The sequence below is a fragment of the Phytophthora sojae genome (genome assembly GCF_000149755.1).
Source record: "Phytophthora sojae unplaced genomic scaffold PHYSOscaffold_19, whole genome shotgun sequence".
In the NCBI taxonomy this organism is placed as follows: domain Eukaryota; phylum Oomycota; class Peronosporomycetes; order Peronosporales; family Peronosporaceae; genus Phytophthora; species Phytophthora sojae.
In genome coordinates, this window is record NW_009258133.1 from 162,497 (window position 1) to 190,056 (window position 27,560).

A 27,560-nucleotide genomic window follows, 5' to 3' on the forward strand; every position below is an offset into this window, starting at 1 on the left:
GCCCCGTTACGTGGAATTTCCGGTGCCTTCAAGCTGGCGTTTAGGTCGTTTGGTCCTGTTCTTCTTCCTGGCTGCCTTGGCTCTCTTCGGTAGTACTGGTTGGGGCTGGAAGGCGTAAGACTCCGGGCTGTCGGCGACTGCCGCGTCCCAAAAGCGGATCGCCACGGCTTCCACCGTGTACTGGACGTCGTGGAAGCTGTAGGAGCCGAAGGTAAGGTCAGTAACCGGCTGGTCGGCTGCTATGGTCGATGTAGCTTGCTCGATAGTCACAGTACACAGCAGCACGGTCTTCTTGACGTCCGCTGCGATCCTCGTGAGCGACTGGATGGTGTTCCACGACGAGGCTTCGTCGCTGTCTTGCACGTACACGACGTACTCCGAGTGGAATTCCGCAGCCGAGCCACGATAGAGCACGAACGGCGCCCCGTAATTGAGTCCGGGCTTGGGTGTCCATCCTTGTCGTCGAAAGTGTTGATACACCACGAAATGCCTCGTGAACGTCGCACTGCAACTGAAAGTTGAAATTCTCCTTCATTAGCAGACCAGGTCTCGGTCCCAATACCCAATTGCAATATCTTACCTCTCGAATCGCCCCCACAAGTCTCTCAACGGTTCATCCATCGGCAACACTCCGTCAATTGCCGCGGCGTAGTACGCTTCTACCAGCGACAGATATCTCCTCCTCTTGGTCTCCAATGCAGAAGTAGAACCCCCACCCGACTGCACCAACCTCTCTTCTTCCGACCCAATTCCGCCCACCACCGACTTCCTTAACGCCGCAACACCGTACGCCTTGGCCTGGAAGTCCCTCCACGCCGGGTCGTCCCCCACATCGAACGTCACCTCCACCTCATTCCTTCGGGGCTGCACCAGCCACGCCACCATCAAAAACTACCAAAAACTTCAAATCTAACGTAACATTTCCCCACAATACCACAATAACCCCGTCCTACCGTCACAATTGTATCATCCTCATGACGCGAGCTGTGCCCGTGCGCGTGGTGCTGCCGGCGTCCGTGCTGGCGCGCTCGCCCTCGCGCGCGGACGGCGTGAGCGCCGAGACCGAGCGCCTGCACCGCGCGTTCGGCTGCGAGCTGATCCAGGAGGCGGGCGTGCTGCTGCGGCTGCCGCAGGTGGCGCTGGCCACGGCGCAGACGCTGCTGCAGCGCTTCTACTACCGCAAGTCGCTGCGCCAGTTTGACGCCTTCCGCGTGGCCGTGAGCTGCCTCTTCCTGGCCGCCAAGGTGGAGGAGAAGCCCAAGCGCATCCGCGACGTGCTGTCCGTGTTCTACGCCATGCTGCGGCGCCGCAAGTGGCGGCGCACCACCGTCGCGCAGCAGCTCGTGGACCTGGAGGGCGCCACGTTCGCGCAGTGGCGCATGTGGCTCATCATGGTGGAGCGCCAGGTGCTCATCGACCTGGGCTTCAGCGTCTACAACGTGGCGCAGCACCCGCACAAGTTCGTGCTCTACTACGTCAAGGTGCTGGACGGCAGCCCACAGCTGGCGCAGCAGGCCTGGGGCTACATCAACGACAGCCTGCGCGCGGACCTGTGCGTGCGCTACAGCGCGCAGGTCATCGCGTGCGCCGCCATCTTCCTGGCCAGCAGGTTCCAGCGCGTCGCGCTGCCCGAGCGCCCGCCCTGGTACCAGCTCTTCGACGTGGACCAGGCGCAGCTCTACGCGGTCAGTGTAGCCATCATGGAGCTCTACAAGCAGCCCAAGATCGAGTGGCTCGAGCCGCTGACGGAGACGAATCCGTTCGCGGTGGACGACCATCCGCTCGAGGAGGAGCAGGAGGGGGAGCCCAAGGCTGTGGACACGAAGGGAGAGGCCGAGATGGAGGTCTCGCCCCAGGAACCGTCGTCTTTTGCGAGTGCAGAGGCAGAGGCTGCAGCTTCGACGCCTGCTGCGGAGAATACCGGTACTTCTCAGGAGGTTAAGGAAGCCTCTACGTCATCGGCAGCAGTGGAAGGCTCTGAACGAAGAAGTCGCTGGGACGACGCGAAGACCAAGACTCAACGAGCGCGAAGTCGCAGCCCGGAGGCGCTCTCTCGCTGTCTCTCAAGAGAGAGGGATCACAGAAGACGCGACACTTCTCGTAGAGAAAGAGAGCGATCGCGGGGCTATCGACGACGTAGTCGGAGTCGATCGGCGGATCGATCGAGGAGCAGTCGAAGTCGGAGACGCCGCAGTCGCAGCTACAGTCGTAGTCGAAGTCGCAGCCACGATCGCCATAGACGGCGGAACTGACCAGGCTAAACTATGCTGGAGTTTGGTTCATGTCAAGAACCGTCACATTTGGTTTTTTGTTTTAAGGCGTGTCATTACTCAGCAAAACTCGGGAAAGTGATGAAGCTAAACTGCGTGATAATAGACAACTGCGGCAACCCGCGTCTGATGACTATGGCTGTGGATTTGGGTGAAGGCAAGATGCTGATGGACTTGAAGTGCAGCATTGCGCAGACGCTAGGTCTTGAGCCAACGATGGAATCAAAGATGCACCTATATCGCCTGAAACCTGAGTCGTTATGTGCGGCATCAGTTGAGGACGCAAGCCCGGAGCTGGTTTATCGCGAAGTGGACTGTGAAATGGACGCAGCAACTTGTATAATCCGGACCAGCTTTCCTATTGATCCACCAGCAGAGTCGGTCCATGTGCTAGCGGTTCTTCGCACAAGACGCATCAGCTACGTAGTCCTCGGGCGTTGTGTGCCCAGCTTCGTCTTGCACGTGGATATCGACGCCTTTGCCTCGATTTGGGACTTGAAAGCCCGCATGAAGCTTGAAAACCAAGACGATTTCGCAGTAGTTAATTAGGCGGATCAGCTGCACTTGTACTTGGCCAGGAAGGACAACACGTGGCTAGCGAATGCATCTCCAGAAGTTGCAGCATTGACAAGGGGTGATGCTGCACTAGTGCAGGAAATGATGACGTACGATTCGGAGCTGGATAGTATGGATTGGGTTGACGAACGTTTTCCTGTGATTTCTCCACGTGACTCGCTTCAAGTTCTGTTTTTTTGCCCGTGACAGAGCTGATGTGTATGATTGCTGGCACACCTGGAGACCCGTTCCGCGTATTCGTTGAGAATGAAGCCCACATGAACGGCCTGGAGGTCGCCTTAAAGCAACACGCGCGTCTGGAAGGCAAGGATAATTTCGAGGTGGTTGTGGCTCATTTCCGTGGTATATGGCTGGATCTTGAAGGTGAGGACGTGAAGGCGCTAGTACTCGGAGAAGCAACGAAGCATGTCCGGGGGCTACTTGACTCTTTCTGTCCTAGAACCTACCAATGCCGCCCCATTCGGGAAATTTTCCACTCGGTGCCGCGCTGCGGCGTGGCTCACGTGCTCATCGTCTTACCGGGTGTTCGTATTCGTGATGTGCTGCCGCCGGCCATAGCTAAGCGCAAAGTCCAAGAAGGTTGGGACAAGCTCAATGCTGGTCTGAACAAGCGCCAGAAGAAGAAGAGCTGCAGCTATAACTCGCCGATCTCTTTGCGTGATGTGACCTGGGCAGATATCGCAAGTTCGTATGTGCTGCAGAATGGTAAACGTAGCCTCCCGATTCGCACTATCTCCGCTAGTTCGCTGGCGTTGATGAAAGACTCTCTGGTTGAGGCTGTCCGTGCGCTCCCAGCGAAGAAGAATGGCTCAGAAACGAAATGGCTGCTGTCTTCATTGCTGTTCAGTATGATCAGAACGGAGGCGACAAACTTGAAAGTGTGTGGAGATTATTGTCTAACCGGAAATGATGGCAGAGTGAATGCGTGTGGCTCTGCTGATTTCCTGGTTTACGATGAAGCAAAGAACGTATTGTGCGTGATGATGGTGGGGATGGATCAAGCAGTCTCAAGCGATACTCTTCGCAAGACGGAACTGGCGCAGACGTTGGTGGCGATTGAGATCATGAACACGCAGAGCACTGGGAAATTCGTGAAAGGGATTCTGACAGACTACTACTCGTGGACCTTCGTCGAGCTGGAATACCCAGCTAACAGCGCTAGCCAAACCGTCGTGAGTCTCGAGACGGACTTCCTAGTCAAAAGTTCAACGGATATCCCGACTGACACCGACTTAAAACGCGTTGTGGGCAAACTTTTGTCTGGTGCTGCGTGATGATTAGCGGTAAAATGCGAAGGCATCAATCAAAACTTTCTCGTCGCAAAAACACTTATTTTCTTTTGAGCCAACAAAGATGAATCTTGGCATTGCGCTGGCCTTCCCTCCCTACACCATCGACGCTGCGAAGGTCGACCCAGATGCGGTTGCTGCTGACGTGAAGAATGTGCTCAAGGCGGAAATGTCGCCTTGCATGGACGAATTGGATGCTCAGCGCCTGAAGCTCTTCCCAGCTAAGGACGGCGACGGGTGGATGACCAAAATGTCGCGGGAAATGCTATCGCTGGGCAACCGAGATGCTTCACTGGTCGAGAGCTTCGTCACACAGGAGATCGACCCTCACAAGCCTATAAAGGAGCTGTTCCCGTTGTGTCGCCCGAGACATACCGTCCCGTTGCTGGTGGTGACTCCCCCAGTGATCGCGTTCATGGTCGTGGGATTTCCGGGTAGTGCTATTCAAGTCGAGGTCGACTACAGCGCCACAGTGAGCCAGCTGAAGGTGCTGCTTCGAAGCCAGGAGCCGCGTCTGCAGGACCAAGACTCGGTCAAGTTGTTTCTGGCCAAATCAAACGGTTCCTGGTTATCGCAGGGCAGCGACGATGTGTTGACCGCTCGAGCTCGGAGACGTGACGCCCAGTGTGAAGTCGCTACTGCAGGCCACCGAGATTGACTCGAGCAAGACGGTGGGGCAAGTCTTCGGTATTGACCCGCGCCGAGACAGCATCCACGCTCTGGTTGTGGTGCCCGGGGTCAGACCTCGAGACGCACTACCGGAAAAGTTGCGCCTCAAGCGAGTCCACACTCACTGGGACAGTTTGATTCGCGAGTTGAAGCCTACTCGGGATGACTGTGTCGCGCTCAAGCGGATTCGCTGGAGCAACGTCGACAGCCTGTACGCGGTTGGAAAGTATCACAGCGTTCCGGATGCGTGCTTCGAGCGCGTCAAAGTGAAGTTGGAGGAGGCGTCCAAGGCAGTACGAGAGCTGACGACGAACGCGGAGATGGACTGTGTGTTGTTCGCCTTGTTTGTGGGCATTACCTCGACAGTGGACACCGGCGTGACTATCTATGGGAAGCACCACATTGAAAACCCCGATGGGAGGCTCAGAATGGGCGGCGACCTCGATTTTCTCTTCGCCAGCAAGACCCATTTTGTCTGCTTAATGGGGGCTCGGAGAGCGTACCAGAGCGCGCTTGAGCACGACAGTGACGATGATTCAGAAGAGAGAGTGGACCAGACAAGACGCTCGGATGCTGATAGTACCGAAGAGGAGAAGCACGAGGAAGCGTTCTCGATCGATAATGGTGACTCCGAGGAGCGGCCATCGAGCTCGTCCAATTCAGAGCGCTCGTTGGCGCTATCGGACCACTCGTCGAACTCGTCGGAATCCTCGTGCGAGCAAGAAGAGGAAATGGAAACGGGGTTGGCACAGACGGTCATGGCGATGGAGCTACTCCATGCGTGCGGGGAGGACCGGGTGGTGAATGGCATTGTGACCAACGACGGCTCGTGGACATTCGTCCGACTGGAGTATCAAATGGGTGACAGACAACCGAGAGTTCTGATTGACGAGGACTGCCTCGTGGGGCTGACTTGTACTCCGACGGACGAGGACCTGAAGCGCATCATCGGTAAAATATTATCCGTGTTTTTGAAAAAAAGAAGAAAGCGAAATGGATAACAACAAACCACGATCATGGGTACTTCATGCGTGGGATAGATGGAAAACTTTGTGATGTGATGTGATGTGATTCTTGACACCGCCACGACAAAAGGCTTCATTCCAGAATCTTGCGGGAGATGAGGCTGTGGTGCGCACTCGTTGGTGAACGCTTCGTGTTCACTGTCCGAATTGACCAGGATAAGGGCGTAGACGCCTTAAAAGTTGAGATCAAGAGCATACTATCGAGCTTGATCACGTGTGATTCTAGCGAGCTGCAGCTCTTCCTGGCCAAGAAGGACGACACATGGCTACTCGTGGAGCACGATGTCGAGAAGAATAGGGCAAGTATCAGCGGGCTGAAGCTTTTGGAGTCGCAAGCATTTCTATCGAGCGTCGGATTGTCCGAGGAAGACCTTGTGGCTGATAAAGACCCTCAAGCCACTGGAGACGACCCAGTGCATGTGATTGTGCGGGTGTTATCGGGGATTGACATTGTACTTGAGGAAGATAAGGGCGACTGGCAGACCGAACTGGAATATTATCAACAAGTTGGCGAGACGATCAAAGACAACCGCAAATGAATGGGAGGGGCGGGCCGTTATGTTTGTAGTAGCTGTCGATCTTGTCGAGTATTTCTCCACAATACTCGACAAGATCGACAGCTACTACAAACATAACGGTTTGTAGTATTTCTCCACAATACTCGACAAGATCGACAGCTACTACAAACATAACGGCCCGCCCCTCCCATTCATTTGCGTGCAAGGTTCGTCTGGAATGGGGAAATCGCAGCTCGCGTTTGCTCGGAAGGACGGCGGCCGTACTTTTATTGGCCTGCCACTCCATTGATCACAGCTCGCAACCGATCTACAAGAACTTCGCATCCATCTCGAGGACATTTATCAACATCACGAACAAAGATGAACCAAAGAAGAGAAGTGAGCGCGACGTGTTAAACCCCTCATCTGACCGTTACCAGAAGGGGTCTTTGTGGAGCTATGGATTTATCCTCGCTTTGCTGGAGTATTGCAGCTCGGAAGAACATCAGAGTCGCACTGGAATGGTCCGCTTCGCTGAGCCAAAAGAGCTTAATGTGGACAAGCGCGACGTATGGACTGTCCGAGCTGCTCGTGATAAAATGGTAAAGGCGAATCAGCGTCTCCCCTTCTTCATCCTGGACGAAATGTCGCTCGCTGGAGGCAAGAACCTTGCGGGTTTTCAACGGAATGTGTTCCGCGTGTGTGGCTTAATAGTGGTGGTTATGGGCTCTGACGCTAACGTCATCGACCTGGTGGACGCACCACATTATCCTGGCAGCAGCTGCAGTGCACACTACCTGTGGATGACTCTTGTATCCCGTTTCCCTCCCTACCAGTTTACCCCGTTTGAAGAGGAAAACCAACGTGTTTGGAATGAAGTTGTGGCGCAGTTTCCTTTCGTCCAAGACATTGCATTGAGCTCTCGTGGGAAATTTGCTCGATACTTTATCGACAGTGTGGTGGAGTACGCAGGTACACACGGAAGTTTCAAACTGTTCGAATTGCTGGACGAAGCTTTTGCTTATGTCAGCCGAAAGACGCAGGAGAGCAACAAATTCATGGTGGAGCAGGTTGGAAGAGATGCACAGCTGGCAGCGATCAATACTTCGGTCCAGTTTCAACCAATCGCCAAAACCGGCAACTTCTTCGAGCCACCGCGGAAAAAGCAGAAAAATGAAGAAGTAAACAACACCCAGTGGATGCGTGTGCACTACGCAAACCTGGTGGATAGTGAGAGTACAGGTTGCCGGCTTACTGATGTGTTCGTATCAGGAGGAACTATGCTGACTGTCATTGATCTGGGAAGATTCCATGCACACTGGAAACCATTATGTATTTTCCCCACCATCGAAGAGGACATGCTGCTCTACCTCGCAGTACTGGGTGGGAGAGCGTATTCGGGTAATTATGACTTCCAATGTGGTTCATTGCACTCGACAAAGGATATTTCCGCAACCTTCTTGAAAAGAAGAGGCTTTAATGCTGAGGAACGCTCGACCGCTGAGAAGCCCGAAATTAACACGTTTGAGAACATGGTGGCTCGCGCGATCCTCTGCGCGTCTCGAAGGAATGGTGTGCAAGGAGTTGCATTCGACGAGTTTTTCGCTGGGTTCCTCGGCGAGTTTCAGGGCAAGTTTAATAACGTGGCGATGACGCTTGGGAATTCACATGAACGGATCACTGTTACCGGTTTACTGGACGGGTACGCTGGTCTCGCGAAGTTATTAGCCGCGACAATACCTTTTCTCGCTCCGCCCAACGCTACATGGCCCCACTTTATTCGAGATACTCGGGCTCACGGGTGCAGTTTTGGTCATCTTTCTCGTGCTACCGACAAGGACAGGCATGACGTGTACATCCAGGACATGGAGAGCACCTCCGGTCCACCACTTTTGATCTGTGAGTGCAAACATTGGTCAAAGAGTATGACCTTCGGCATGATGAGCGGGGTTGTAAATGGTCTGGAATCCGCGTGGAAGGAAAGTGGATGCTGGCGCTAGTGTTTTGTGTGCGGCTGGTGAGCATCGGTCGGAGGTGGAAATATCCGATGATTGGCTACGTCAAAATCGATTGCCAAAGCGGCTACGTCGAGTGGGCCTTCCAGCCAGATCGAAGGAACCGGGGGAAGTTGACAATTGTAATGGAAACGGGGCCTTGGGTAATGGGTTTAGCCGCATGAATGGCTGCTGGGTTCGATTTGACTTGCCTACATACATGTGGAGGTAAATCAGAACCAACTTTTGTGATGATCAGCATAACTCGGAAATAATGTCATCGGCAGCTTGACGACCTACGAAATGTTACGAGTTTGTTAGCTTCCCCGTGTGCGTTTCCCTTCTTCACCATGTGCACGCGTACCTGAAAGATACGCAGCTTGAAGCGCGCCCTGGTACTCGTAGTTTGTAGCCTCGCCAGCAAAAAACAAGCGATCAGCCACAGGATGGCGCAACAGGTCGGGGTCTTCGTATGTGCTGTCCACTGTAACGCTGCTGTAAGCTCCTCGTGCCCACTCGTCTTGGTCCCACCTACCGCAGCAGCCTCAGAAAATAAGTAACTACCCGAGTATTCATGAACTCAACCGTCTACCTTACCTCGTGATAAAGTGGCCCACTGGTGCTGGAATCCCAGCCCCGAACGTTTCCTGCAACTGCAAGAACAACGCGTGTGCGATTTCATCATCGGAAAGCTCAGCTGAGACTTGTTGAGCAGTGTCTCCAATGAGATCTCCCTCGAGAATAGGCACTCCTTTAGCCGCGTAATAGCTGAAAATCACAGGGAAATAAATGCGCCGCGTCTCCGTCTTGCTCGATCCAGACGTGTTCTTGGTCTGCGTGATGAAGGAGGCGTTCTTGGGCCAAAAAGCCTCGGGAAACTGCACCATAATTTTCATACACTGACCCATTTGCGACCTAGAAATGGCGTCAGCCTTCGCATGCGGCAGCTCAGGGTGGAAGTGTAGCTTTCCGGACTTGAGCAACCCCAAAGAGCACGTCACCACCACATGATAGGACGTCAATTTTCTCCCATAAGTACACTCAATAACCACACCTTCCGAGCCTTCGTAGTTGATAGAGGCGACGCATGCACCAGTGCGAATAACACTTTTCACTGGAGCTGACAAGTGCTTGATGAGGCTGTGCATTCCGTCAGGAACGATGCAGTGGGGACCAGGGTCATCCCTACGTAGAATAACACGCCAGAATGTCAGTAGAGCACACTACCTACGTAAGGTAGTGAGCCTTACCCCATGAGGTCGATCTCCCCGAATGCGTCGACCTGCATCTCCTCACTCGTACTGCCCATCCAAGTCTCAACAAGATGCAGACACAGATTCAACCTCTCCCAGGCATTGGCACTGGACGTAATGATCTCCCGTAGCTCCGCGTCCTCATCTATCAGCTGCTTCACCGTCACATCCAACGCTTTGCCTTCCGCTTCGCCTGACAGTGCCAGCTTCTGCAGCTTCCTCAGCAGCAGCTCCTGCCACTGCCACGTCTCGCCGACTTCCTCTTCACTCAGTCTCCGACTGCCGTCGTAGATCTCAAACCCCGGACAGGAACTCGGATGCAGCCACGGGTTGCGCGCGCTGATCTCCTTGAGCTCGACGCCGAACTCCCGAGCCAACTCAGCGACGGGGTTCCCCTCCGTGCCATGGATCCACGCCGCACCAGCCTCCACCTTCACGCGCAGCTCGGCACTGAAGGGACGAGTGTAGACTCGCCCTCCGATTCGATCCCGAGCCTCCAGCACGCACACGTCCTCAGCACTGAAGTGACCCGATGCTAACAGCGCGTTGGCAGTCGCTACGCCCGCCATCCCGGCGCCGACCACCACCACTCGGTACGCTTCGACGCTCATCCCAGACAGGAATCGACTGACTGGCTATGCGCAGGGAGGGCCCCTCAGATTTGGATTGTGGCTCATTGAAGAAAGAAGCGCGAGAATCAAGCGTTGAGCACTATACTTCAGTGAGGATGGAGCTGCTGGAGGACGAGTACGAAGACGAATTAATTGACGCATTCGATGCCCCGGAGCCTCAAGTGCTGACGCCTAGCAAGCGTCCGGCCCCTGCACCGCTGCCTACGCGTCATAATCCAGGACAACCGAGGCGTCCCAACGTCCAGGAATTCCAGAACAAGACGGCGTTGTACCCGACGTTTGATGATAAGACTCCAGCTCCTGCTGTACCGGAGATGGTGCCGTCTAGGACTGCTCAGCAATATGATACAAGCAAGACGATGGAGGCGGAACATGTGCTTCAGTATGAGCCACCGCCGCCTGCTCAGATGTATCAAGACGATGAGTTTATGTCGACGGAGGAGCTACAGAGACGACGACAGAAGATTGAGCGCGAGATGAAAGTCTACCAAGAGCGGTTCGATCGTGTTGCACAAGCTCTGGCGGGGGAGACACCACACCAGATTGAAGAGCGTAGGAAGCGAGAGGAGGAACGACTGGAACGCCAGGAGAAGCGGCACGAGGCCATGGAGACGCGTCTGCAGCACCAGATTGAGCGACTGGAGGAGAGAGAAGAGCGACGAGCTCGGATTCAAGCTCGACACCATCGGGCAAGTCGAAGTTCGTCCCCAAGCAGTCGTGTGGACGAAGGCGGGCAAGCAGAGGATGTTGGGCACGGCCAGGAGGAAGCAGAGTAAGGGACAATTGCTGTAAAGCAGCGCGGAACGTACATTTAGTTGGCTTGAGTGTGTCGATATCGGCCATTGTAACAAACCAACACGGCTCAAGGAAGCAGCAATGGCTTCGTTTCACGGACGAGGTACGCATACGTTTCCTTGTCATCCTTCAGTAGCGGCTGCAACTTGTCGTGCACTTCCTTGTGGTACGCGTTCAGCCACTTGATCTCCTCAGGCGTGAGCAAGCTCACGTTGATGAGCTTCTGCTGGATCGGAGCCATCGTGAGCGTCTCAAACTCACAGAACTCGCGGTTGAGTGGGCTCTTGATGTGAGGAGCCTGATCCACAGAGAAGATTAGGAACTTCCACAATTACTTCTACAACAATGCAAAAAGAAGAGCTAACAAACCTTCTTGGCGACCATGACGCTCTCGATACGAATACCAAACTTGCCGTCTTCATAGTAGCCCGGCTCGTTACTAAGAACCATGCCGTCTTGAATCTTCAATCCGTTCGGGTTCAAGCGGAAAGACATCAGCTGCATATAGGAAGCATCATTGCGTTAGCACGACCACGGTGTTGATAAAAGTCCTGGAGTAACCAAGGCAAACCACTCACCACACCCTTTTCGTGCACGTTGAGGAATGCGCCGACACCGTGGCCGGTTCCGTGGCGATAGTCCAGGCCGGCCTTCCACAGCGGAGCACGAGTGATAGCATCGAGCTTGGTACCTTCGATCTTGTCAGGGAAGACAGTGCTAGCGAGGGCGATGTGGCCCTTCAGCACGTAAGTGAAGCACGCCTTCTCGTAGTCAGTAGGCTGGCCGAAGTGGAGCGTACGCGTCACATCTGTTGTGCCGTCAAGATACTGAGCACCAGAGTCGTTCAGGTACATAGCCGACGTCGACATCTTGGCGCAGTCTCCACGCTTTGGCGAATAGTGGATAACCGACCCGTTAGCACCAACGGAAGAGATGGTATCGAAGCTCAGCGACACGTAATCTTTCACTTGCTGACGGAACTGCTCTTGCTTGTCAGCCACCAGCACTTCGTCCCATTGGTCCTCGTGGCCGGCATCCATCTCCTTCTCAAGCCAGCTGAAGTACTTGACAAGAGCAGCTCCGTCACGAAGGTGCGCCTGGCGCATGCCCTCAATCTCCACCGAGCTCTTGATCGCCTTCTGGGCCATGACTACCGAGGTGTCCTCTTTGCGGTTCGCGGCAGGGATCGCCAAGAACACCGCGACATTGCACTGTGCGGGGTCCACGAGGATCTTCTGGTCCTTGTTCGCAGCAACGAAAGCCGACACTTCCTTCAACATTCCCGAGTACGGCTTGCAGACGACCCCACTCGGGCCCAGATGCTGGTCCACCTCATCTTGGTTGGCTGCGTTGAGGAACAGAGTCGCTGAGTCGGACGTCACAATGGCGTACGACGTACTGTAAATCATCAAACCACGAACACGAAGTTGGAGTCAGAAAGTCACAGAATTTCATGCTGCTGCAAATGTCAACTCACACGACAGGGTTGAACTCGACGTCGTTGCCGCGAATGTTGAACAGCCACGCGATGTCGTCGAGAGCAGTGAGCACAACGGCATCGGCGCCCTTCTCCTTCACAGCCTCACGCAGCGTCTTCAACTTGTCGACCACTGAGCGGCCTGTGTACGCTTCCGACAGAAACGTCACCTGCGAGGGGGCCACCGCCGGTCGGTCTTTCCAGATGAGGTCCACGAGGTTCTCGGTTTCATGCAGCGCCACCAACTCGATCTTGGTCTCCTTCAGAGCCTTAGCAAAGTTGCTGCAAAATTAATACCACCCAAAATTTAGTCCCTCAGTTGTCAACAACCAAATCCTCAACTTCCCACGTACCGAGCCGCGAACACCGACGTCAGGTACGGATCAATAGCCAGACAACTCTCCCCCGGCAGGTTCTTCTTCGCCCATTGCTGTGTAGGCAGACCACCATAAAATAAGTAAACCAGAAAAAGATGATACCAAATTTTAGTCCCAAGATACACCCGCCCACCTCAATAGTGGGCACACCGGGCTCCTCGCTCTTCATGAGCGTCCAGTCCTCGCTCAGCTCCTGCTCCGCCTGCAGGAAGTAGCGGCCGTCCGTCCACATGAGCGCCTGGTCGGACGTCACCAGCGCCGTGCCGCTGGAGCCCGTGAAGCCCGTGAGGAACTCGCGTCGCGCGTCTGCGGCCCCCACGTACTCGCTCTGATGCGCGTCCGCCGTGTCCACCAGGAAGGCCTGCAGCGCGCGGCCCGAGAGCTCTGCCGCCTCTCCCTTCTCCGTCTTGCCCAGGTGGTGGCGCAGCGGCAGCAGGCGCACGTTGGTGCGGCTCATGAGCGCGCGCAGCTCGCGCAGCTTGTCGGCGGCCAGCATGATTGATCTCTTCTGTGTGATTCGGATACAATTGTGACTGCCGGACCAAAAGTGGCGAGACTTTGGTGCGGACAATAAATAGGTCTTGCCTTATTTCTTAACTGCAAACAACTTCAACTTGAGTCCTAAACTAGGACACCGTACAGGACGTCTTGGAGTGGTCTCGAGGCGTGAGGATCTGGTCCTTGGCCTGCGGGTACGGCATCGTCTCTGGCTCGTGCTCTACGCTCCATCCTGTGCGCAGCGCGATCTCTTCGGCGAGCACCTTGGCGATCTTGACGTGGCCGCTCACGGCGTAGTGCATCATGGACGCGTAGTCTTCCTTGTCGAGACCTTCGTCCACCTGTTCGAATGGCCACCACAGCATGTCAGAGCGTTGCAGTCAAGGTGCTACCGATCGATCCACACGGACGTACCTTGATGAAGGTGTAGTGCATCTTGTCGTCGTGCTTGCTGACCTTGGAGATGGCCACCTTAATAATCTCCTGCAGCTGCAGGGACACGAACTTGCGGTTGGTCTCCGAGTCCTCCGAGCTGATGCAGCCGTCGTCGTACACGACGCAGAATATATGTGCGTCCGGCCGATCTGAAGCAAATAATAGAGATTAGTCCAGCTCTCGATCGAGATTGTCGTTGGCCGCTCAGCACTTACAAGAGCGTACTTCCAGCAGAAACGAAGCGTAGCCTGTGATAATGTCCGTCTCCGCAGATGCAGGCGGCGATAGATCGTTGATGCCGAGGTTGATTACCACGACATCAGGTATCCAGCTGGACATATCCCAGTCACCGGGCCGAGATGCCAGCGTGTTCTTCCACAGAGCCGGCATGTTGGGGCCCCAATCTGCAGAATTGCTATGTACGCCCTTACTGCACAGGTAAAAAAGAGAACACACATTAGCGAAAAACTATGAAGACAAGCAGCTCGAAATTGCACGCACTTACCCGCTCCACGCAAGCACGTGCTCTTCAGCATCAAACATGCGCGCGGCGATACACGCGTAGCCATTGTAGACGTTCTCCATCCGTCCTTTCATACCGAACAGGTTCTTCGCGCTGCTGGCCTTGCCTTCGTTGCCGAAACCGCAAGTGTCCGAGTCGCCAATAAACTCCATTTTGCGCACGGGCTGCGGCTCTGGCTGGTCCACGGGTAAAATCTCGGCGTTCTCTTCGACGATGAACCCGTAGAACGTGCAAACCTGGTTGGTCAGCGAAGCAGTCACGAGTGAGTTATCGCAGCGTAGATTAATTCAGACACAACAGCACGCAGTCAGTCGCACCTTGAACGTCGACATCGCTCCTCGCATCTGCGGCTCCGTCCGCTTGCAGATGCGGATCAAGTACTCCTGCTCCATGTCCAGATCCGTCGCCACTGCACGCACCAAGCCACACGAAAACTCTCGTCACAAAACGCAACAAAATCTTACGCAAATCCAAACAAACCCACTAACCGTCGCAACAAGTTGCATTGAGCGACGCGCGGAGAATGCAGCGCAGCTCGTCGTTTACGAACACGTTGAAGTAGTTGCCTGCACCACGCCAACAAAAACTTGAGTTAACTCTTACAGGAACCAAAAACAGCAGGCTCCGGTCGCGGCGTCGGACCGAAATGAGTTCAGAACGTGGCATCGCGAACCGGCCACTTGACTCAAGTGCAGGCTCGACTAGCTCAAGAAGAGATCTTTCTCGTCAACTCAAGCCACGCCAAGCCAAGCCACGCCAAGACCAAGCAACCCAAGTTCTCGCTCTCTCCCGCCCCAGACCAATCAATCCGTCGCCGTCAACATCCAACGCTGGCAATCAGACGCACGCACCGTCGCCCTTGAGTCGGATCGCGACGCTGCTGGTGCCGCGCACGCGGATCTGGAAGGCCACGGCCGGCCAGTCGAACTGCACCGTGTTGATCTTGGTCTTGCGCGCCGCCTGCGCGCCGTGGTGCAGCAGGCGGCCCGTGTACTTGATGAGGTCGCGCGCGCAGGCCGGCACGAAGCGGAAGGAGCCGTCCTTGTACTGCGCCACGTCGAACTTGTACACGTTGGGCGACGCCTGCTCCTGCTCCTGCTCCCCCGCGCGCTCGTCGTCGTCGCCCAGGGACGTCCCGCGGGAGATGATGGCGGCGTCCGTCATGCTCGCGCGCGGCTGGGAACTGAGCAGCAGCGCCGCCAGCGCGGACAGCGGCGGACTGGCCTCGCCCCGGCTGTCCCCGCTGCCCAGCCGGGACGCGCGGCGTCGCGCCAGCCAGCGCCCGCGCGAAGACGCCGGCGGTTCCTCCATTCGGCTCTGCATTCTTCCATAGTCGGGCGGGCTGCCATGCCGCAGCGCAGGTCGCCCTGCCGAACAGCATAATTGTCGCGTCGACTCAAATCGGACCGGAAGGAGCAAAATCAGCGTTTATGTTCCATGACATCCCACCTGGCAACGCAGTAAAGTGTATTGACACGCCAAATGACCAGGAGGGGTGACACTTTTAAACATTGCATATCTTTGAGCCGGGACGGGGTGGACATGGCTACATGTTATGCTGATGGTTTTGCCTCGAGGTTGGCGCTGCTGGTGTCCGCCAACATGATGCTGCAGCCGTTGGACAAGGCCCGCAAGTGTCTCTGGTGATCAAGCAGCAAAGCGTTAGATCAGTCCGTCCATCACCCGGTCAAATGCAGCAGCACAACTTGCCTTGGCCTTGGGCCAGCGCTTCTTGGACAGCTCCAGCACGCGCAGGTTCCTGTACTCGTCCCACGTAGCCTGCAGCAGAGCAACGTATATGGTTAATAGGGGTCAATGCACACTTGCTACGCAGTGCCAAGCCACGCCTACCACGTCCGCCTGCTTCTGGGCGACCTCCTTCTCGCTCAGGTACTTGGGCGCGGCGTCGACGAGCTCGCTGACGACCTCGGGCTTGAGATCCATCTCCTGCAGCCGCATGTGGTCGAACAGCAGCACTTCCACGAGCGACTCGGCCACCACGCAGCACTTGGACGGCGCGTGGGTCGGGTCCAGGAAGCGTGACTCGCCGAACACGGCGGGGGCCACGCACTTCTGGACCAGCGCGTTCTTCTCGTGCGACGCGAGCTTGTCCTTCAGACGCCGCATGGGCAGCGACATCATCGCGGGGGACGACCTCACGCCTAGAGAGCCGACAACCGGCGGAGTTTGAGACAGCAGCAGCCCGTCGCGACGTCCTCGACGGTATTTCCGCGCCCGAGTTCGAGCCTGGAAACCCAACGGCCAGTCGGCTTTGGCGATGAGGCGGTGGAATGGCGGCTGCGCTGCTTCGTCGCTGTTGTCGCCGTGATCGGCTCTTCGACGTGACCTCCTTTTCCCTGCTGCTTCTCCGTCTTCGCCACTGTCGTCGTCCTCTTCTCCTTCCGAGTTGAAATCCTCTTCTTCTTCTTCTCCGTCGTCGTGTTCGTTCCATCCGTCGAAATTGGCCGTGCGTCGGAGCTTTCGACGACTAAGTGGGAGGCTGTCGAAGTCCTGGTAGACTGAGCAGCTCCCCTTCCAGAGGACGATAAGGTGGCGAGGCTGTTCGTTCTGCTCGAGCAAGACGTCGCCCTTACGGAATCGCTTCCGCTCCGATATGCCCACGACGTGGCCGAGGTCGCCTGTGGTGAGGAGACGAAATCCACGCAGTTGCTGCAGGAAGGCGAACACGTCCTGGTTGGTCTGCGATGTCACGGAGCGGATTGTGGCGGCGTAGTCCCCAGGCCAAAGGAGGCCGATCTCGGCGCATTCGTCAGCGATGAGTGTGGCGTGGGCGGATATCGTGAACCCCGCGCAGCCGAACACCGTACCGGGTCCGAGGTGGTGCGTTGTCACTACCGACGCGAAGTCCGTCGTGCCCACACGTCTGCGGACACTGAGCTTGCCTCCTAGCAGTACGTAAAAGTTGTGAGGGTGGCTCTCTCCAAGCACGAAGCTCTTTCCGCATGCCACGACATCATAGTCCAGAGCTTGAGCCACTTGGGTCAGCACTTCGCGTGGGAAGTCCTGGAAGAACAGCAGCGTTTGCAGTCGAGCGACGATGGCGTGGAGCATTTCGGCCGAGCGTTCGCTCGCAGGACAAGCCAGAGCCAATTTGTCGGGCGTGGGCTTGCCAAACAGATGAGCGAAGAATCCGTCCTCCAGCTCGCACTTGCTGAATTTGCCTCGAGTTGGCAGCTGAGCACTCCGAGGAACTGAGGAGAAGGTTGATGATGTAGCTGCAGAGTTCGCTCCCCGCTTGCCTCGACTACTGGCTGTGTGAGTGTTTCGAGGATTCGGGGAAGCGGAGGCCATTCCGACCACGATGTCGCGCTTGTAGTATTCACTCTGCGCTTGCGAGAAGTGGCCCATGCGTCGATACATGAGCCCGCGGTTCTGCAGATACTTTTCATTCTGTGGGTCAAGCGCCAGCGCCTCCGTGAGCGCTTGAAGTGCCAAAGAATCTTTCCCAAGCTTGAGTCGAGCAACGCTGAGGTTGAAATGGGCCTCGTGCATGGCTGGATCAAGCTGGATACAAGCGATGAACTCGGTTTCAGCTCGGGAATGCTCACCTCGAGCATCGTACACTGCGCCTCGCAGAAGCCGCGCCAGCTTTTCAAGTGTTGCATTTGGGGTACGCAGTGCACGATCACAGTGTAGTAGTGCTTCATCGAGTCGCTGTTCGCAGTAGAGCATATAGGCCTTGCCAACGATAAGATCTCGTCCCTGAGCGCGTGGATCGATCACTACGCAGTGGTTCAGTAGCGGATCTTGGGGCACCACGCCGGGTGGTCCAGCGATATGCAAGCGTTCGTATAGATGTCGGCCGATTCGTGTCTGTAGCTCCTGCGGCCGCGTGTAAATGAGCTGACTTACCTGCTTCGGTGATGGCAGCGGGGGAATCTTCTTCTTCACACTAGATTGGCGCCGGGCGGGGTTGAACGACGGAGACAGTGGAGAGATACACGTGACTGAGGGTGTGGCGGGGACTATGGGGGATTCCGGGCTCGAGTCGATATCGAGTCCAAGCACGGAGTGTGGAGCAATCGCTAGTGTCACCTCGATGCTTTCACGCTGATGGAGGCACTGCTTGCGTTGGTTGAGACTGAGCTCGAGCAACATTCCGGGGCGATCAAAGTGGACTGAGCTGGGTCGAGTGCTCGGAACTTCTGCCGTTGGCAGTCGTCTTGGTCCAGCGGCAGAACTTGGTGGAGTCACTCGAGCCTGGCTAGCAGCTTGATTGTCCTGTTGCAGTTGCTGTTGCTGTGTTCTCGGAGGTGACGTCTGTGACTTGTTGCTCTTGTCGGGCTGAGAGTTGAGTTGAGGTTGAGGTCCTCGACACTTCGCGACTTCGTTCTGCGCTACAGAGAGCGAGAGTAAGAGTTTGGTGATCCTTTCGGTCAGTACTTCGGTTGCAAGGCCTTCTTTAAAGTATCCGCACACTCCACCGGTCTGTAGTGCGCGCGCTAACAGCTTCTGCGCCTCGTGATCAGAGTTGAAATCGGGGGCAACAAGCGCAGCCACAGGCGCCCGAAAGCAGCTCCGCTTCATCTCACGCAGGAACGCGAGCGCTGGGCTGGTCGCTGCAGTTTGGTCGTTGCCAATGTCCAGGTGCAATAGCACAAAGTTCACTTGGAAGAGACCGAGCAGCGCGAACGCTCGCTCGTTGCTGGGGGCTACGAAGATCTCGAAGCGCTGCTCCAGTTCGTCCGCGAGGTTCTCGCGCCGCATCATATCCGAGTCCACGAGCATGACGCGGTAGTGATCGCCCGTGAATGGGTCGGTCACGACTGTCCGTTGGTCCAGACCTTGCTGAAACCCGCGCGTTCGCCGATCGACTTGCATGGCGCGGTTCTTCTTGATCTTGGTGAGGAACCGCTTCCCGGCCGTCGCGAACTGCTTGTTGAAGATGGCTTCATTGGGACGCGGTCTGTTCACGGGCTTTGGCGTAGGTGCTGCTGCTGCGGGTTCAGACTCGCGAGGAGCTTTGGAGGTGGCCCCCAGCTTCGCGACAAGAGCGCTGACCATCATGGTGGTCAAGTCTCAAGTCTCAACACAATCCTGTCGAACTTTTTCAAAATGCTGGTGATGCAGACGCCAAGAATAGTGTGGTGGTCGAGCTTGCTGTCCAGCTTCGACCAGGGTTGTCAGCTACCCTGAGGTCTTGAATTGACCTACTTCGAAGTAGAAGTTTTATGTGGTGTTAGAAGATTCCTCCATCGATAATTTGTTGTTGCACAGCTTGATTTAGTTGCCGACCTTCTGAGAGCTCGCTCACAGCGGCTCTTCAGCCGCCTAAATCTAAGTTACCCGCGCAAGTCGCCACAGGATGGAGCTGGACGGACAAGATCTGAGGTGGCTTGAGGTGAGGAGAGCTGTTGAACGACCGTTAATGCAATGGTTCACGTGGCTTAGCGCTGACGTCGAATGTTATCATGTTTGCCTAATTGCCAGTCCCATGACTACTGCCCGTGGGGAACTCATGTGTCCCGGTCGCTAGAGAGGAAGGATCCAGAGCCCCACGAGATTTACAGCTTGTCTGGCGCTCGTGCGGGGACTCTAAACGGCCACATGTGCGTAGATCTAGTGCTCTCTGGTAGCTCAAAGTTCTTCGACACTTAACTTCTCCTCCCTTGAACTTGCTTCCAGCGCGGTGATAGTCGGAGGCAAGGAAGAGGTGCCGAGCGAGAGCTTCACGACTGTGTCACGCCTCGATCTATTTGACCTGAACACCACGAAATGGCTGACTAGCTATGATGTCCACGGTGAGCTTACTCACCGTATCGGCCACACCGTGGTGACACTTGGCGAGAAGGCTTACACCTTTGGTGGTGAGCCGATTGACAGCTTCGAGTCTTCGCAGCAACAGTTGATCGGAGATATATTCGAGATCAGCTATGAGAACAGCGTTCTCTACTGCACGAATATCTCTCCCATCAACGGCGATGGTATCGATCCCAATGTCCCTCCAGTCCCCGCTCCTTGCGGTCGAGCATGGCATGCGAGTGCCCCAGTGCGCTATCGGGAGACCCCGAACGATCCCGAAAGCCCGCATACCCAATGCGTACTCGTTCTCGGAGGGAAGAACTATCAAGGTGCAGTCTTGTCGGATATCTGGCTACTCACTGTGAATACTGCAGGACAGAAGCCTCGCTGGATACAGCTTTCGGTTTGTGAACATGCTTCTCTCCATCCGCTCACTGCACTCGGCTAGCTGACTGTTGTTTGCCTTTGCATTACTGCAGCCCACTGGCAATAGTCCGCTGCCTTTGGCGTTCCACAACGCTGTAGCGATTGGAGATAGTGACAAAGTCGTAGTTTTCGGGGGCAGACAGCACTCGGACCCTCTCAGCGCAGCAATGAATACGGGCATCCACGTCCTGGATCTAGCATCCAACACGTGGGCATCAATAACGACGGAAGGCGGTAGTCCGGATAACTCTCCGACATTGCGAGTTCTTACAGCCCGATGCTGCGCCACCGCTCTAGCGTTGCAGCTCCCTATTGACGAGGAGACAGGAATCATTCGCCGAATCAAAGACGGCGACGCCGACGTGAAGCCTTGTGACCCTCAGGAGGGCATCCTGATCTTTGGGGGGTTCTCTGAGTACGACCCAGCGCTGAGTTCATCGTCGATGGTCATTCTGGAGCCTCTCCGTGGTCATATCCGCGAAGTTCAGGTTTCCACAGCTGGGATCAAGAGCTACATGGGTCATGCTTCGGCTGTGCGTCCTGACAAGAGAGGGTTCTTCCTCTTCGGTGGCATCCCGATGCCAGAATACGTCGACAATGGCCCGTGGCAGCAGCATCTTGACTCGACGACTGCGCTGGACTTTTGGGAAACGCCGGCAGGCTTCCCCAGCGAGGCAGAAGAGGAAGACCAGCGACAAGTGGCCGCAAAGCCGATCAAGACCAAGACCCTAAGCAATGGGGACGTGTACGTCGGAGAGATGAACACGGACCAGACGCAGCGTCACGGCAAAGGGAAGTGTTTGTACGTCAATGGAGACGAGTACGACGGCGACTGGTGCGACGACCAACGCTGCGGTCAAGGTGTCATGCGATATGCCAGCAGCCAAGACGTGTACGCTGGTCAGTGGGAAAGCGACCAGCGCCACGGCTTCGGGATCTACGAGTATCACCTGCCGGAGACTCAGCATGGCGGTGGTCGCCTGCCCATGAAGTACGAAGGCCAGTGGGTGCACGACCGAAAGCACGGCGCAGGAACACTCACATATTCCGACGGCACGCAGCTCGTCGGTTCTTGGGCCAACGACGTTCTCGACACGCGTGAAAAGAGCTGCCTTGAAGGGTACGACGACGGTCAGAACGGCTCGTGTCGATATGTTGGTGAAGTGAGCGATGGGGTCCCTCACGGCCAAGGCGAAAGTCACCACCACGCTTCAGGCGAGGTGTACGAGGGCAGTTGGGTCACCGGTCGTCGTTCTGGGCACGGAGTCGCTACGCTGCGCGACGGATCGGTGTACCGCGGTGAGTGGCGCAACGGTCGACGCAACGGCTTCGGCATGTTTGACGATGCTCGGACTCGCGCCCATTACGACGGCAAGTGGGTCGGTGGTGTGCGCTGCGGCCGCGGGCTGTGCAAGTACACCAACGGGTGCTCGTACGACGGCGACTGGCTGGACGACGTCCGCCACGGCAACGGCCGCTACACCTTCACCGACGGCTCGTGCTACGACGGCGCGTGGCTCAACGACAAGTTCTGCGGCGACGGGTCCTTCATGCTCAGCATCGAGGACAGCGACACCACGGCCCAGCAAGGCCTCAGTGACACTAAAAAGAACGTAGAGCCGTGCGCACCAGGCGGCGGCACTACATCGACTCGACTCTAGGTCAGCAGCTTCTTCCACGAGAAGATCGACACATCTGCCTTCTGCAATTTCAACCTAGTTTTGATGTCGACGCGCTGCGTAGGCACGCCAGCTCGGCTCGGTGCAGTCGCGCGCGCTCTCTGTAGGTTTCTCCGCAAGTGTCAAGCCAGTGGCACTCAAGACATCTCCGCAGCAGCACTCTACGTCCCCGTGAGCGAAGACGGCAGCGGCGGAGGTGGCGTGGGCGTCGGTGTCGGCGTAGGGCCACCACCAGCAAGGCCTCGGCCTCCCTGCCGACGGGTAGCTCCGGCGCCAACGCGGGCGGACTACCAAGCCCGCTGCGGCCGCCGCGACGACCAACAGCGCTGTGTCCGTGCACCTGCAGCGCCCCGGCAGCAACAGCAAGCCGCAGACGGACGCCACGACGTCGCACCGGCGGCCCTAGAGCGAGTGCAACCTGCACGCGTCCTCGTCCTCCGTGAGCGCCGGCGCGTAGCCAGCGCGTCGTCGCGACTTGGTGGCCACTGCCGCGCCGAGACAGATAACCACATGCGGTCGTCGCTGCCCCCGACGCTGAACACGAGCGACGTGGTGCTGGACCGGCGGCTGCTGCACAAGTACGAGCAGGTGAACCAGGAGATCGAGCGCATCGTGCGCGCGTCGCAGATGGAGCAGCAGTACTCGGCCGCGGGCGACGTTGTGAGCGCCAACCAGGTCAAGAGCAAGCTGCGCCAGGCCAAGAAGAGCTCGGCCCAGATGATCCACGCGCAGGAGAAGATGGAAAAGGAGCGCAGCGGCTTCCGCCGCGTGTTCATCATCAACAAGGCCGACAAGATGGCTAAGCTGCGCACCTACGTAGCTCTGCGAGAAGCTCAGCGAGTCCGTGCTCGTGGACGAGGAGCTCCAAAGGCTGATCACGATCTCGCGCAACGGCATGGTCGTGGTGAACGTCAGCAACTTGCATGGACTCCATGCTGTTGGCGCCAACAACTTCAGCAGCAGCTTCGCCAACACGGGGAACAGCGTCTTCTGCAGGAGCGTCACGGGACTTAACTGCTTGGACGAGACATGTGACGTGAGCGGCAGCGAGAGCAGCGGCCGGTGCCGACGCTGAGAATGAGCTCGGGCTGGGAAGACGCCCAGGAGAAGCTGCTGATGCTGGAGACGGAGAAGGAGGATATCCCGAACAACCTTTTCCAGACAGAGAGCATGGAAGGTCGGCCTTCCGAGGACATTTTCGATGGCAGAAAGTGGGGGGGGGAGGGTGAAGGGGAAGCAAGTGGAGACTGACGTCAGAAGTCACGAACCGAGCTCGTCTCAATTGGCGGGCCGTGCGGAGGCCGAGTAGCGGCGCGTCAAAATATTTATTGCCGCCTAGATCGTTGGCTGTCTTGTTTGGTGCGTTGGACGTTGGAGGTGCTGTGCAGGCATTGTCATCGGATACCCCGGTTTCGAGTCTTAGCGATGATCTGTGTGTCCATGCTTGAGAGGCCTCTGGGTGGATAGCGACGCTGTCGGCATCAAGCCAACCGATTCGATTACGGATACCCACCGAGCAAAAGCTGAACGTGTCAAGCCCCGCCGAGCCCACGTCGGCCGTCGACTCGACGGCGTGGGATGCAACTTCAGATGCCCCTTCATGAGCAAGATCGGACGTTTAGTTTTCGGTGTGGTTCGTGCGCGTTCAAGGCTGGCTGCAACGGCGCTAATAACCGCGACGTCCCTCGCCATTCATCCCCCGCACCACCACCGCCATTAGATTCGCCGCGAATCTCCTCTTTTGAACCTGGAATGACACGACACACGAACTTTGGGAACGAGTTTTGAAGCGCGCAGAGCAGGTGAATGGATAAGTCCGTGCAACTCGCGTTGCGTTTATTGAAGGCGCCAGAAAAGTACAAGCTAGTAAGTAATGAGCGTAGTGAACACAGGTCTCGTGATGTTCTGTGGTCGAGATGGCAATGCTGGGTCACGTCTCACGGATGACCCGTCCGTGGAAAAGTTGCTCGCTCGCTTGAGCGCGAGCGGATCCTTCCACCGCCTCTGCGGGGGCGAGGCCTCGACTATGCCGCGGCACATGACGTAGTCGCTCTGCTGGGTCTTGTCCTGCAGCACCACGTACGGCGACACTTCGATGTACCTGAAGTAGTTCTGGAGCTCTGCAGCCACAGCGTCAGCAACAGCCACCAAATAGTCCCCCATCCTGTCATTGAGGTACCTGCATAGTCGAGCTTCGAGCGGAAGGAGCAGCAGCCGTGCTCGCACATCCAAAGCTTGGTGTCGACCTTGGGACGGTAGTCTCCGTCGCGGTAGCCTCCAGGTCTGTACGGTCAGCGAATCGGCTGGAGCAGGAGCAGGAGGGAGGAGGTATCAACTTCAACAGCTATACGCACGGCACGAGCTTACAGTGGTCACGGACCTGGCGCCCCCACGCGTCGTAGTACTCGAGGCTGCTGGTGTTGGCGCACGGTTTGATGTGCGTGCGAGGTGCCGATTGGGAAAGTGGCAACCGGTTGGATCCCTGCCCTGCAGCGCCAGCTTCTTGCCCCTGGTGCCGCGTACCTCAATCTTGGACAGCTTGCGTAACCGCACGATCGTCTGTGTGAGATCGAGGATATCGTGGCAGCGCTTCAGGAAGATGTCGAGCCGTACGAAAAGCGCGTTGCCCTGGATGCGCCACGGGTTGGACGGGCACTTGGCGTTGGTCGTAGCCTTGAAATCGAAGTAGGTGCTCTTGAGCTGTTCCACGCCTTGTCCTGGTCAATGAGCGCGAAGATGATCTCGCCGCCCAGATACTTGCGCGCCTGGTTGGTGGGTGAGTTGCAGATCTCGCCCAAGAGCACGACGCGCCGCAAGTGCTTAGTATTCAAGCCCATGTTCCACATCATTCAGCTCACCTGGAAGAAGTGCTCCGTGGGCGCCGGGAAGTCCTCGTTGTTGTTGAGACTGGTAAACCATTCTTCGAGCGTGCGCAGGTACTTCATGTTGTCATTGGCTTCGAAGCGCGTCGTGAAGACCTGGCGAGCGAACGTGGGGCAGTAGGTGCTCTTGGGCCTGTCGAGCGCCGTGAGGATCTTGCGCTCATTCTTGGACTGGAGCTGGTCGAAGATGGAGTTGAGGTTGGCCTCCCTGAGCTTCAGAACTCGATCTCGGTGTCGGGTGTCGGGTGCAGCCCCTGCCTGAGGAGGTCGTCGTTGGGGACCACGCTTGTAAGTTCATTAAATTCATACATTTAGTATCCTAACAAACACATTACAGTAGATATAATCTTGACGCATATTGAGCGGTTGGAATGATGATACAAAATAGCGATCACCCAACCGTATGTACTTGATTAAGTTTACTAGTACAGTAATGTCAATAAATAAACAACCCTAAACCTAATAACTCCAAAACTTGATACCAAAAACGTTTTTCTTCTGCTTATAAAAACCAAATAATGGATCCCTTCTGTATTTTATTTCCCCTTAGCATCGTATACAAACCAGTCTTCTTCATGTCCATAGCTCTGCACGAGCGCCACGTTCTTCTTCTTGAGCTCGACCTGGATAATGGAGCGGTTGAGCAGTCCTTCGAACGAGCCCGAGCAGTGTAAGGCGCCCGAAGACGGCCAGGCAGTTGTCTAAGCCCCCCATCAGCTGGAACCTGCCGTCAGTGGCCGGCGCTCTCACGTGGTGTCGTGGCCTGGTGGAGCGTATCGAGCACCCGATGAAGAAGCTGCGTAAGCTGATGGAGCGCGAAGAGGCCAAGGAGGTCTACAAGGTCTACAGCACCATCATGGCGTCGATGCAGGCGCAATCTAAGCTCAAGTACCCACTACTGCTGCGTCACCCGCAGACGCGCTCCTTTGCGTCAACTTCGACCCAGTGCTCGCGAAATCAAGTACCTGCGGCTGCTCAACGTTGAGGTGCCTCAGTCGACGCTGCAGACCTCCGCCAAAGAGGAGATGTTCCACAAGTGCCGAGGGGAGATCATGTACACCGTGGAGCCGAACAACGCCATGATCGAGGGCGTTCACCCGCTGGAGGAGCCGTTGGTGCGTCGGTACATCCAGAACAGCAACGCGTGTGTTAGGCGAGGCATTGAGAAAGAGCGAAGACATTAACTCGTTAATTGACGAGTGTCGCAAGGCTGTGGAAACCGAAATGAGATCGTGACGAACCTCAAGGACAACCTCAACACGATCCAAGACACACTCAGTGCCTCGAACGTGCCTCTGCTGGAGCACCAGGCCAAGCCTGTGGCCGTGAGCAAGCACGAGCGCCAGCACAAGAGCTACATCGTGCAGCGAATGCTCATATCCGCGAGGGCGCAACGGAAGTCCATCGCCGACTGAATCAGTCCAACACGGTCATCATCGAGAAGGAGGCTCGAAGTCGGCGAAAGACCAAAACCGCCTGCCCATGCTGGAGATCAAGCTCGACCTGATCGATCGCGAACCACGTGCAGTTCAACTTGACCATTGGTGAAAACCACGGCAAGGGGCTGAGCGACACCACTCAGATATGAATCAACTAGTTCTTTGGCCACTGCCGTCAAGCGTTTGGACTCGGATGGGGACGGCTCGTCCTTGAAGGACATGTACTCGATTATGACGATCCCTATCGTGCTGGCCGCGGTCAGCGAGTACGAGGAGGAGAACGAGGTCATGCTGGCCGCCTTCGAGGGAAAATACGACGGCTACGGCTACCTACCGGAAGAGTACGCTGTGGGTGAGCTTCCAGAAGAGCACGTCCGAGCGATACACGCGCACGTCATGAAGCAGCGGAAGGCGGGGGCGACCGACTACCAGATCATCAAGGCCTGGAAGGTCTACAAGGACACGGAGCCGCTCGTGAAGAACATGCCGACGGTGCTGCCTCTGATCAACGATCTCCATTCGGAGGGCATGCAGAAACGACACTGGGGGGAGGGGGGCTGTCTACCATCTGCCCCATCGAGCCGAAGGACCCCAAGTTTTGCCTGGCCAATCTGCTGAAGCTGAACCTCTACATGCACGTGGACTGCGTGAATCGAGAAGAAGCTCAAGATGATCGAGAAGCTGTGGCGTCCCTCACAAGTACTCGGGCACATTCGTCATGAAACCGTCCGAGGAAGTGGTGGAGGTGCTCGAGAGCAACCAGCTCGAGCGGCAGACCAAGATCGCCATAGGCTAGCTGCTGTGCATGCGAACCGAAAGGCCAAGTACCAGTTGCTACCAGCACGAGCTCTGCTCGTTGTTGTGGACGAGTTCGAGTTCATGGGCCGTCCGACCGCGTCACGCTCATTCCGACTTGTGGCTTCTTCATCACAATGGCTCTTGGTGACGCTGGGTGCACGCAGCTGCATGAGAACCTCAAGTTGCTTTTGCGCTCGTGCGCTATGCTATATATGATCCGACTGGACCTGAAGTGCATTTGGCATAACATGCTCATGCCCGAA

At 56.4% G+C, this 27,560-nt stretch overlaps 13 protein-coding genes across 13 annotated transcripts; 6 read left to right on the plus strand and 7 right to left on the minus strand.

Annotated features, from left to right (window-relative positions):
- Positions 1-6: 6 nt before the first annotated feature.
- On the minus strand, positions 7-885 carry PHYSODRAFT_534684 (hypothetical protein; the record flags this gene model as incomplete). The annotated part of the gene is made up of 2 exons (XM_009541178.1): positions 7-511; positions 581-885. The coding sequence occupies 2 exons, from the start codon at positions 883-885 to the stop codon at positions 7-9; spliced, it is 810 nt and encodes a 269-aa protein (XP_009539473.1).
- An 89-nt stretch (positions 886-974) lies between these two features.
- On the plus strand, positions 975-2,252 carry PHYSODRAFT_320213 (hypothetical protein; the record flags this gene model as incomplete). Its single annotated transcript, XM_009541179.1, has 1 exon — positions 975-2,252. The coding sequence occupies one exon, from the start codon at positions 975-977 to the stop codon at positions 2,250-2,252; it is 1,278 nt and encodes a 425-aa protein (XP_009539474.1).
- A 3,672-nt stretch (positions 2,253-5,924) lies between these two features.
- PHYSODRAFT_534717 (hypothetical protein) lies at positions 5,925-6,368 on the plus strand (the record flags this gene model as incomplete). The annotated part of the gene is made up of 1 exon (XM_009541180.1): positions 5,925-6,368. The coding sequence occupies one exon, from the start codon at positions 5,925-5,927 to the stop codon at positions 6,366-6,368; it is 444 nt and encodes a 147-aa protein (XP_009539475.1).
- A 19-nt stretch (positions 6,369-6,387) lies between these two features.
- On the plus strand, positions 6,388-8,326 carry PHYSODRAFT_307972 (hypothetical protein; the record flags this gene model as incomplete). The annotated part of the gene is made up of 2 exons (XM_009541181.1): positions 6,388-6,466; positions 6,507-8,326. 2 exons carry the CDS (start codon positions 6,388-6,390, stop codon positions 8,324-8,326), a joined length of 1,899 nt encoding a protein of 632 aa, XP_009539476.1.
- Positions 8,327-8,913: 587 nt separating this feature from the next.
- PHYSODRAFT_534797 (hypothetical protein) lies at positions 8,914-10,184 on the minus strand (the record flags this gene model as incomplete). Its single annotated transcript, XM_009541182.1, has 2 exons — positions 8,914-9,505; positions 9,571-10,184. The coding sequence occupies 2 exons, from the start codon at positions 10,182-10,184 to the stop codon at positions 8,914-8,916; spliced, it is 1,206 nt and encodes a 401-aa protein (XP_009539477.1).
- Positions 10,185-10,300: 116 nt separating this feature from the next.
- Positions 10,301-10,981, plus strand: PHYSODRAFT_342699 (hypothetical protein; the record flags this gene model as incomplete). Its single annotated transcript, XM_009541183.1, has 1 exon — positions 10,301-10,981. One exon carries the CDS (start codon positions 10,301-10,303, stop codon positions 10,979-10,981), a length of 681 nt encoding a protein of 226 aa, XP_009539478.1.
- An 86-nt stretch (positions 10,982-11,067) lies between these two features.
- PHYSODRAFT_534742 (hypothetical protein) lies at positions 11,068-13,350 on the minus strand (the record flags this gene model as incomplete). The annotated part of the gene is made up of 6 exons (XM_009541184.1): positions 11,068-11,298; positions 11,370-11,498; positions 11,579-12,398; positions 12,478-12,759; positions 12,831-12,907; positions 12,988-13,350. The coding sequence occupies 6 exons, from the start codon at positions 13,348-13,350 to the stop codon at positions 11,068-11,070; spliced, it is 1,902 nt and encodes a 633-aa protein (XP_009539479.1).
- A 130-nt stretch (positions 13,351-13,480) lies between these two features.
- Positions 13,481-14,555, minus strand: PHYSODRAFT_534748 (hypothetical protein; the record flags this gene model as incomplete). The annotated part of the gene is made up of 4 exons (XM_009541185.1): positions 13,481-13,693; positions 13,767-13,936; positions 14,003-14,217; positions 14,293-14,555. Coding segments are annotated over 4 exons (861 nt in total), but the record flags the coding sequence as incomplete, so codon positions are not given.
- Positions 14,556-15,147: 592 nt separating this feature from the next.
- PHYSODRAFT_534773 (hypothetical protein) lies at positions 15,148-15,621 on the minus strand (the record flags this gene model as incomplete). Its single annotated transcript, XM_009541186.1, has 1 exon — positions 15,148-15,621. The coding sequence occupies one exon, from the start codon at positions 15,619-15,621 to the stop codon at positions 15,148-15,150; it is 474 nt and encodes a 157-aa protein (XP_009539481.1).
- A 351-nt stretch (positions 15,622-15,972) lies between these two features.
- Positions 15,973-19,335, minus strand: PHYSODRAFT_534832 (hypothetical protein; the record flags this gene model as incomplete). Its single annotated transcript, XM_009541187.1, has 5 exons — positions 15,973-16,089; positions 16,162-16,613; positions 16,692-17,505; positions 17,629-18,216; positions 18,298-19,335. 5 exons carry the CDS (start codon positions 19,333-19,335, stop codon positions 15,973-15,975), a joined length of 3,009 nt encoding a protein of 1,002 aa, XP_009539482.1.
- A 301-nt stretch (positions 19,336-19,636) lies between these two features.
- Positions 19,637-22,160, plus strand: PHYSODRAFT_534667 (hypothetical protein; the record flags this gene model as incomplete). Its single annotated transcript, XM_009541188.1, has 4 exons — positions 19,637-19,672; positions 19,762-19,880; positions 19,957-20,476; positions 20,553-22,160. 4 exons carry the CDS (start codon positions 19,637-19,639, stop codon positions 22,158-22,160), a joined length of 2,283 nt encoding a protein of 760 aa, XP_009539483.1.
- A 1,881-nt stretch (positions 22,161-24,041) lies between these two features.
- PHYSODRAFT_534834 (hypothetical protein) lies at positions 24,042-24,606 on the minus strand (the record flags this gene model as incomplete). The annotated part of the gene is made up of 3 exons (XM_009541189.1): positions 24,042-24,296; positions 24,358-24,453; positions 24,559-24,606. Coding segments are annotated over 3 exons (399 nt in total), but the record flags the coding sequence as incomplete, so codon positions are not given.
- A 1,084-nt stretch (positions 24,607-25,690) lies between these two features.
- PHYSODRAFT_248572 (hypothetical protein) lies at positions 25,691-27,295 on the plus strand (the record flags this gene model as incomplete). The annotated part of the gene is made up of 6 exons (XM_009541190.1): positions 25,691-25,730; positions 25,795-25,948; positions 25,977-26,175; positions 26,290-26,459; positions 26,658-26,991; positions 27,200-27,295. The coding sequence occupies 6 exons, from the start codon at positions 25,691-25,693 to the stop codon at positions 27,293-27,295; spliced, it is 993 nt and encodes a 330-aa protein (XP_009539485.1).
- Positions 27,296-27,560: the final 265 nt, after the last annotated feature.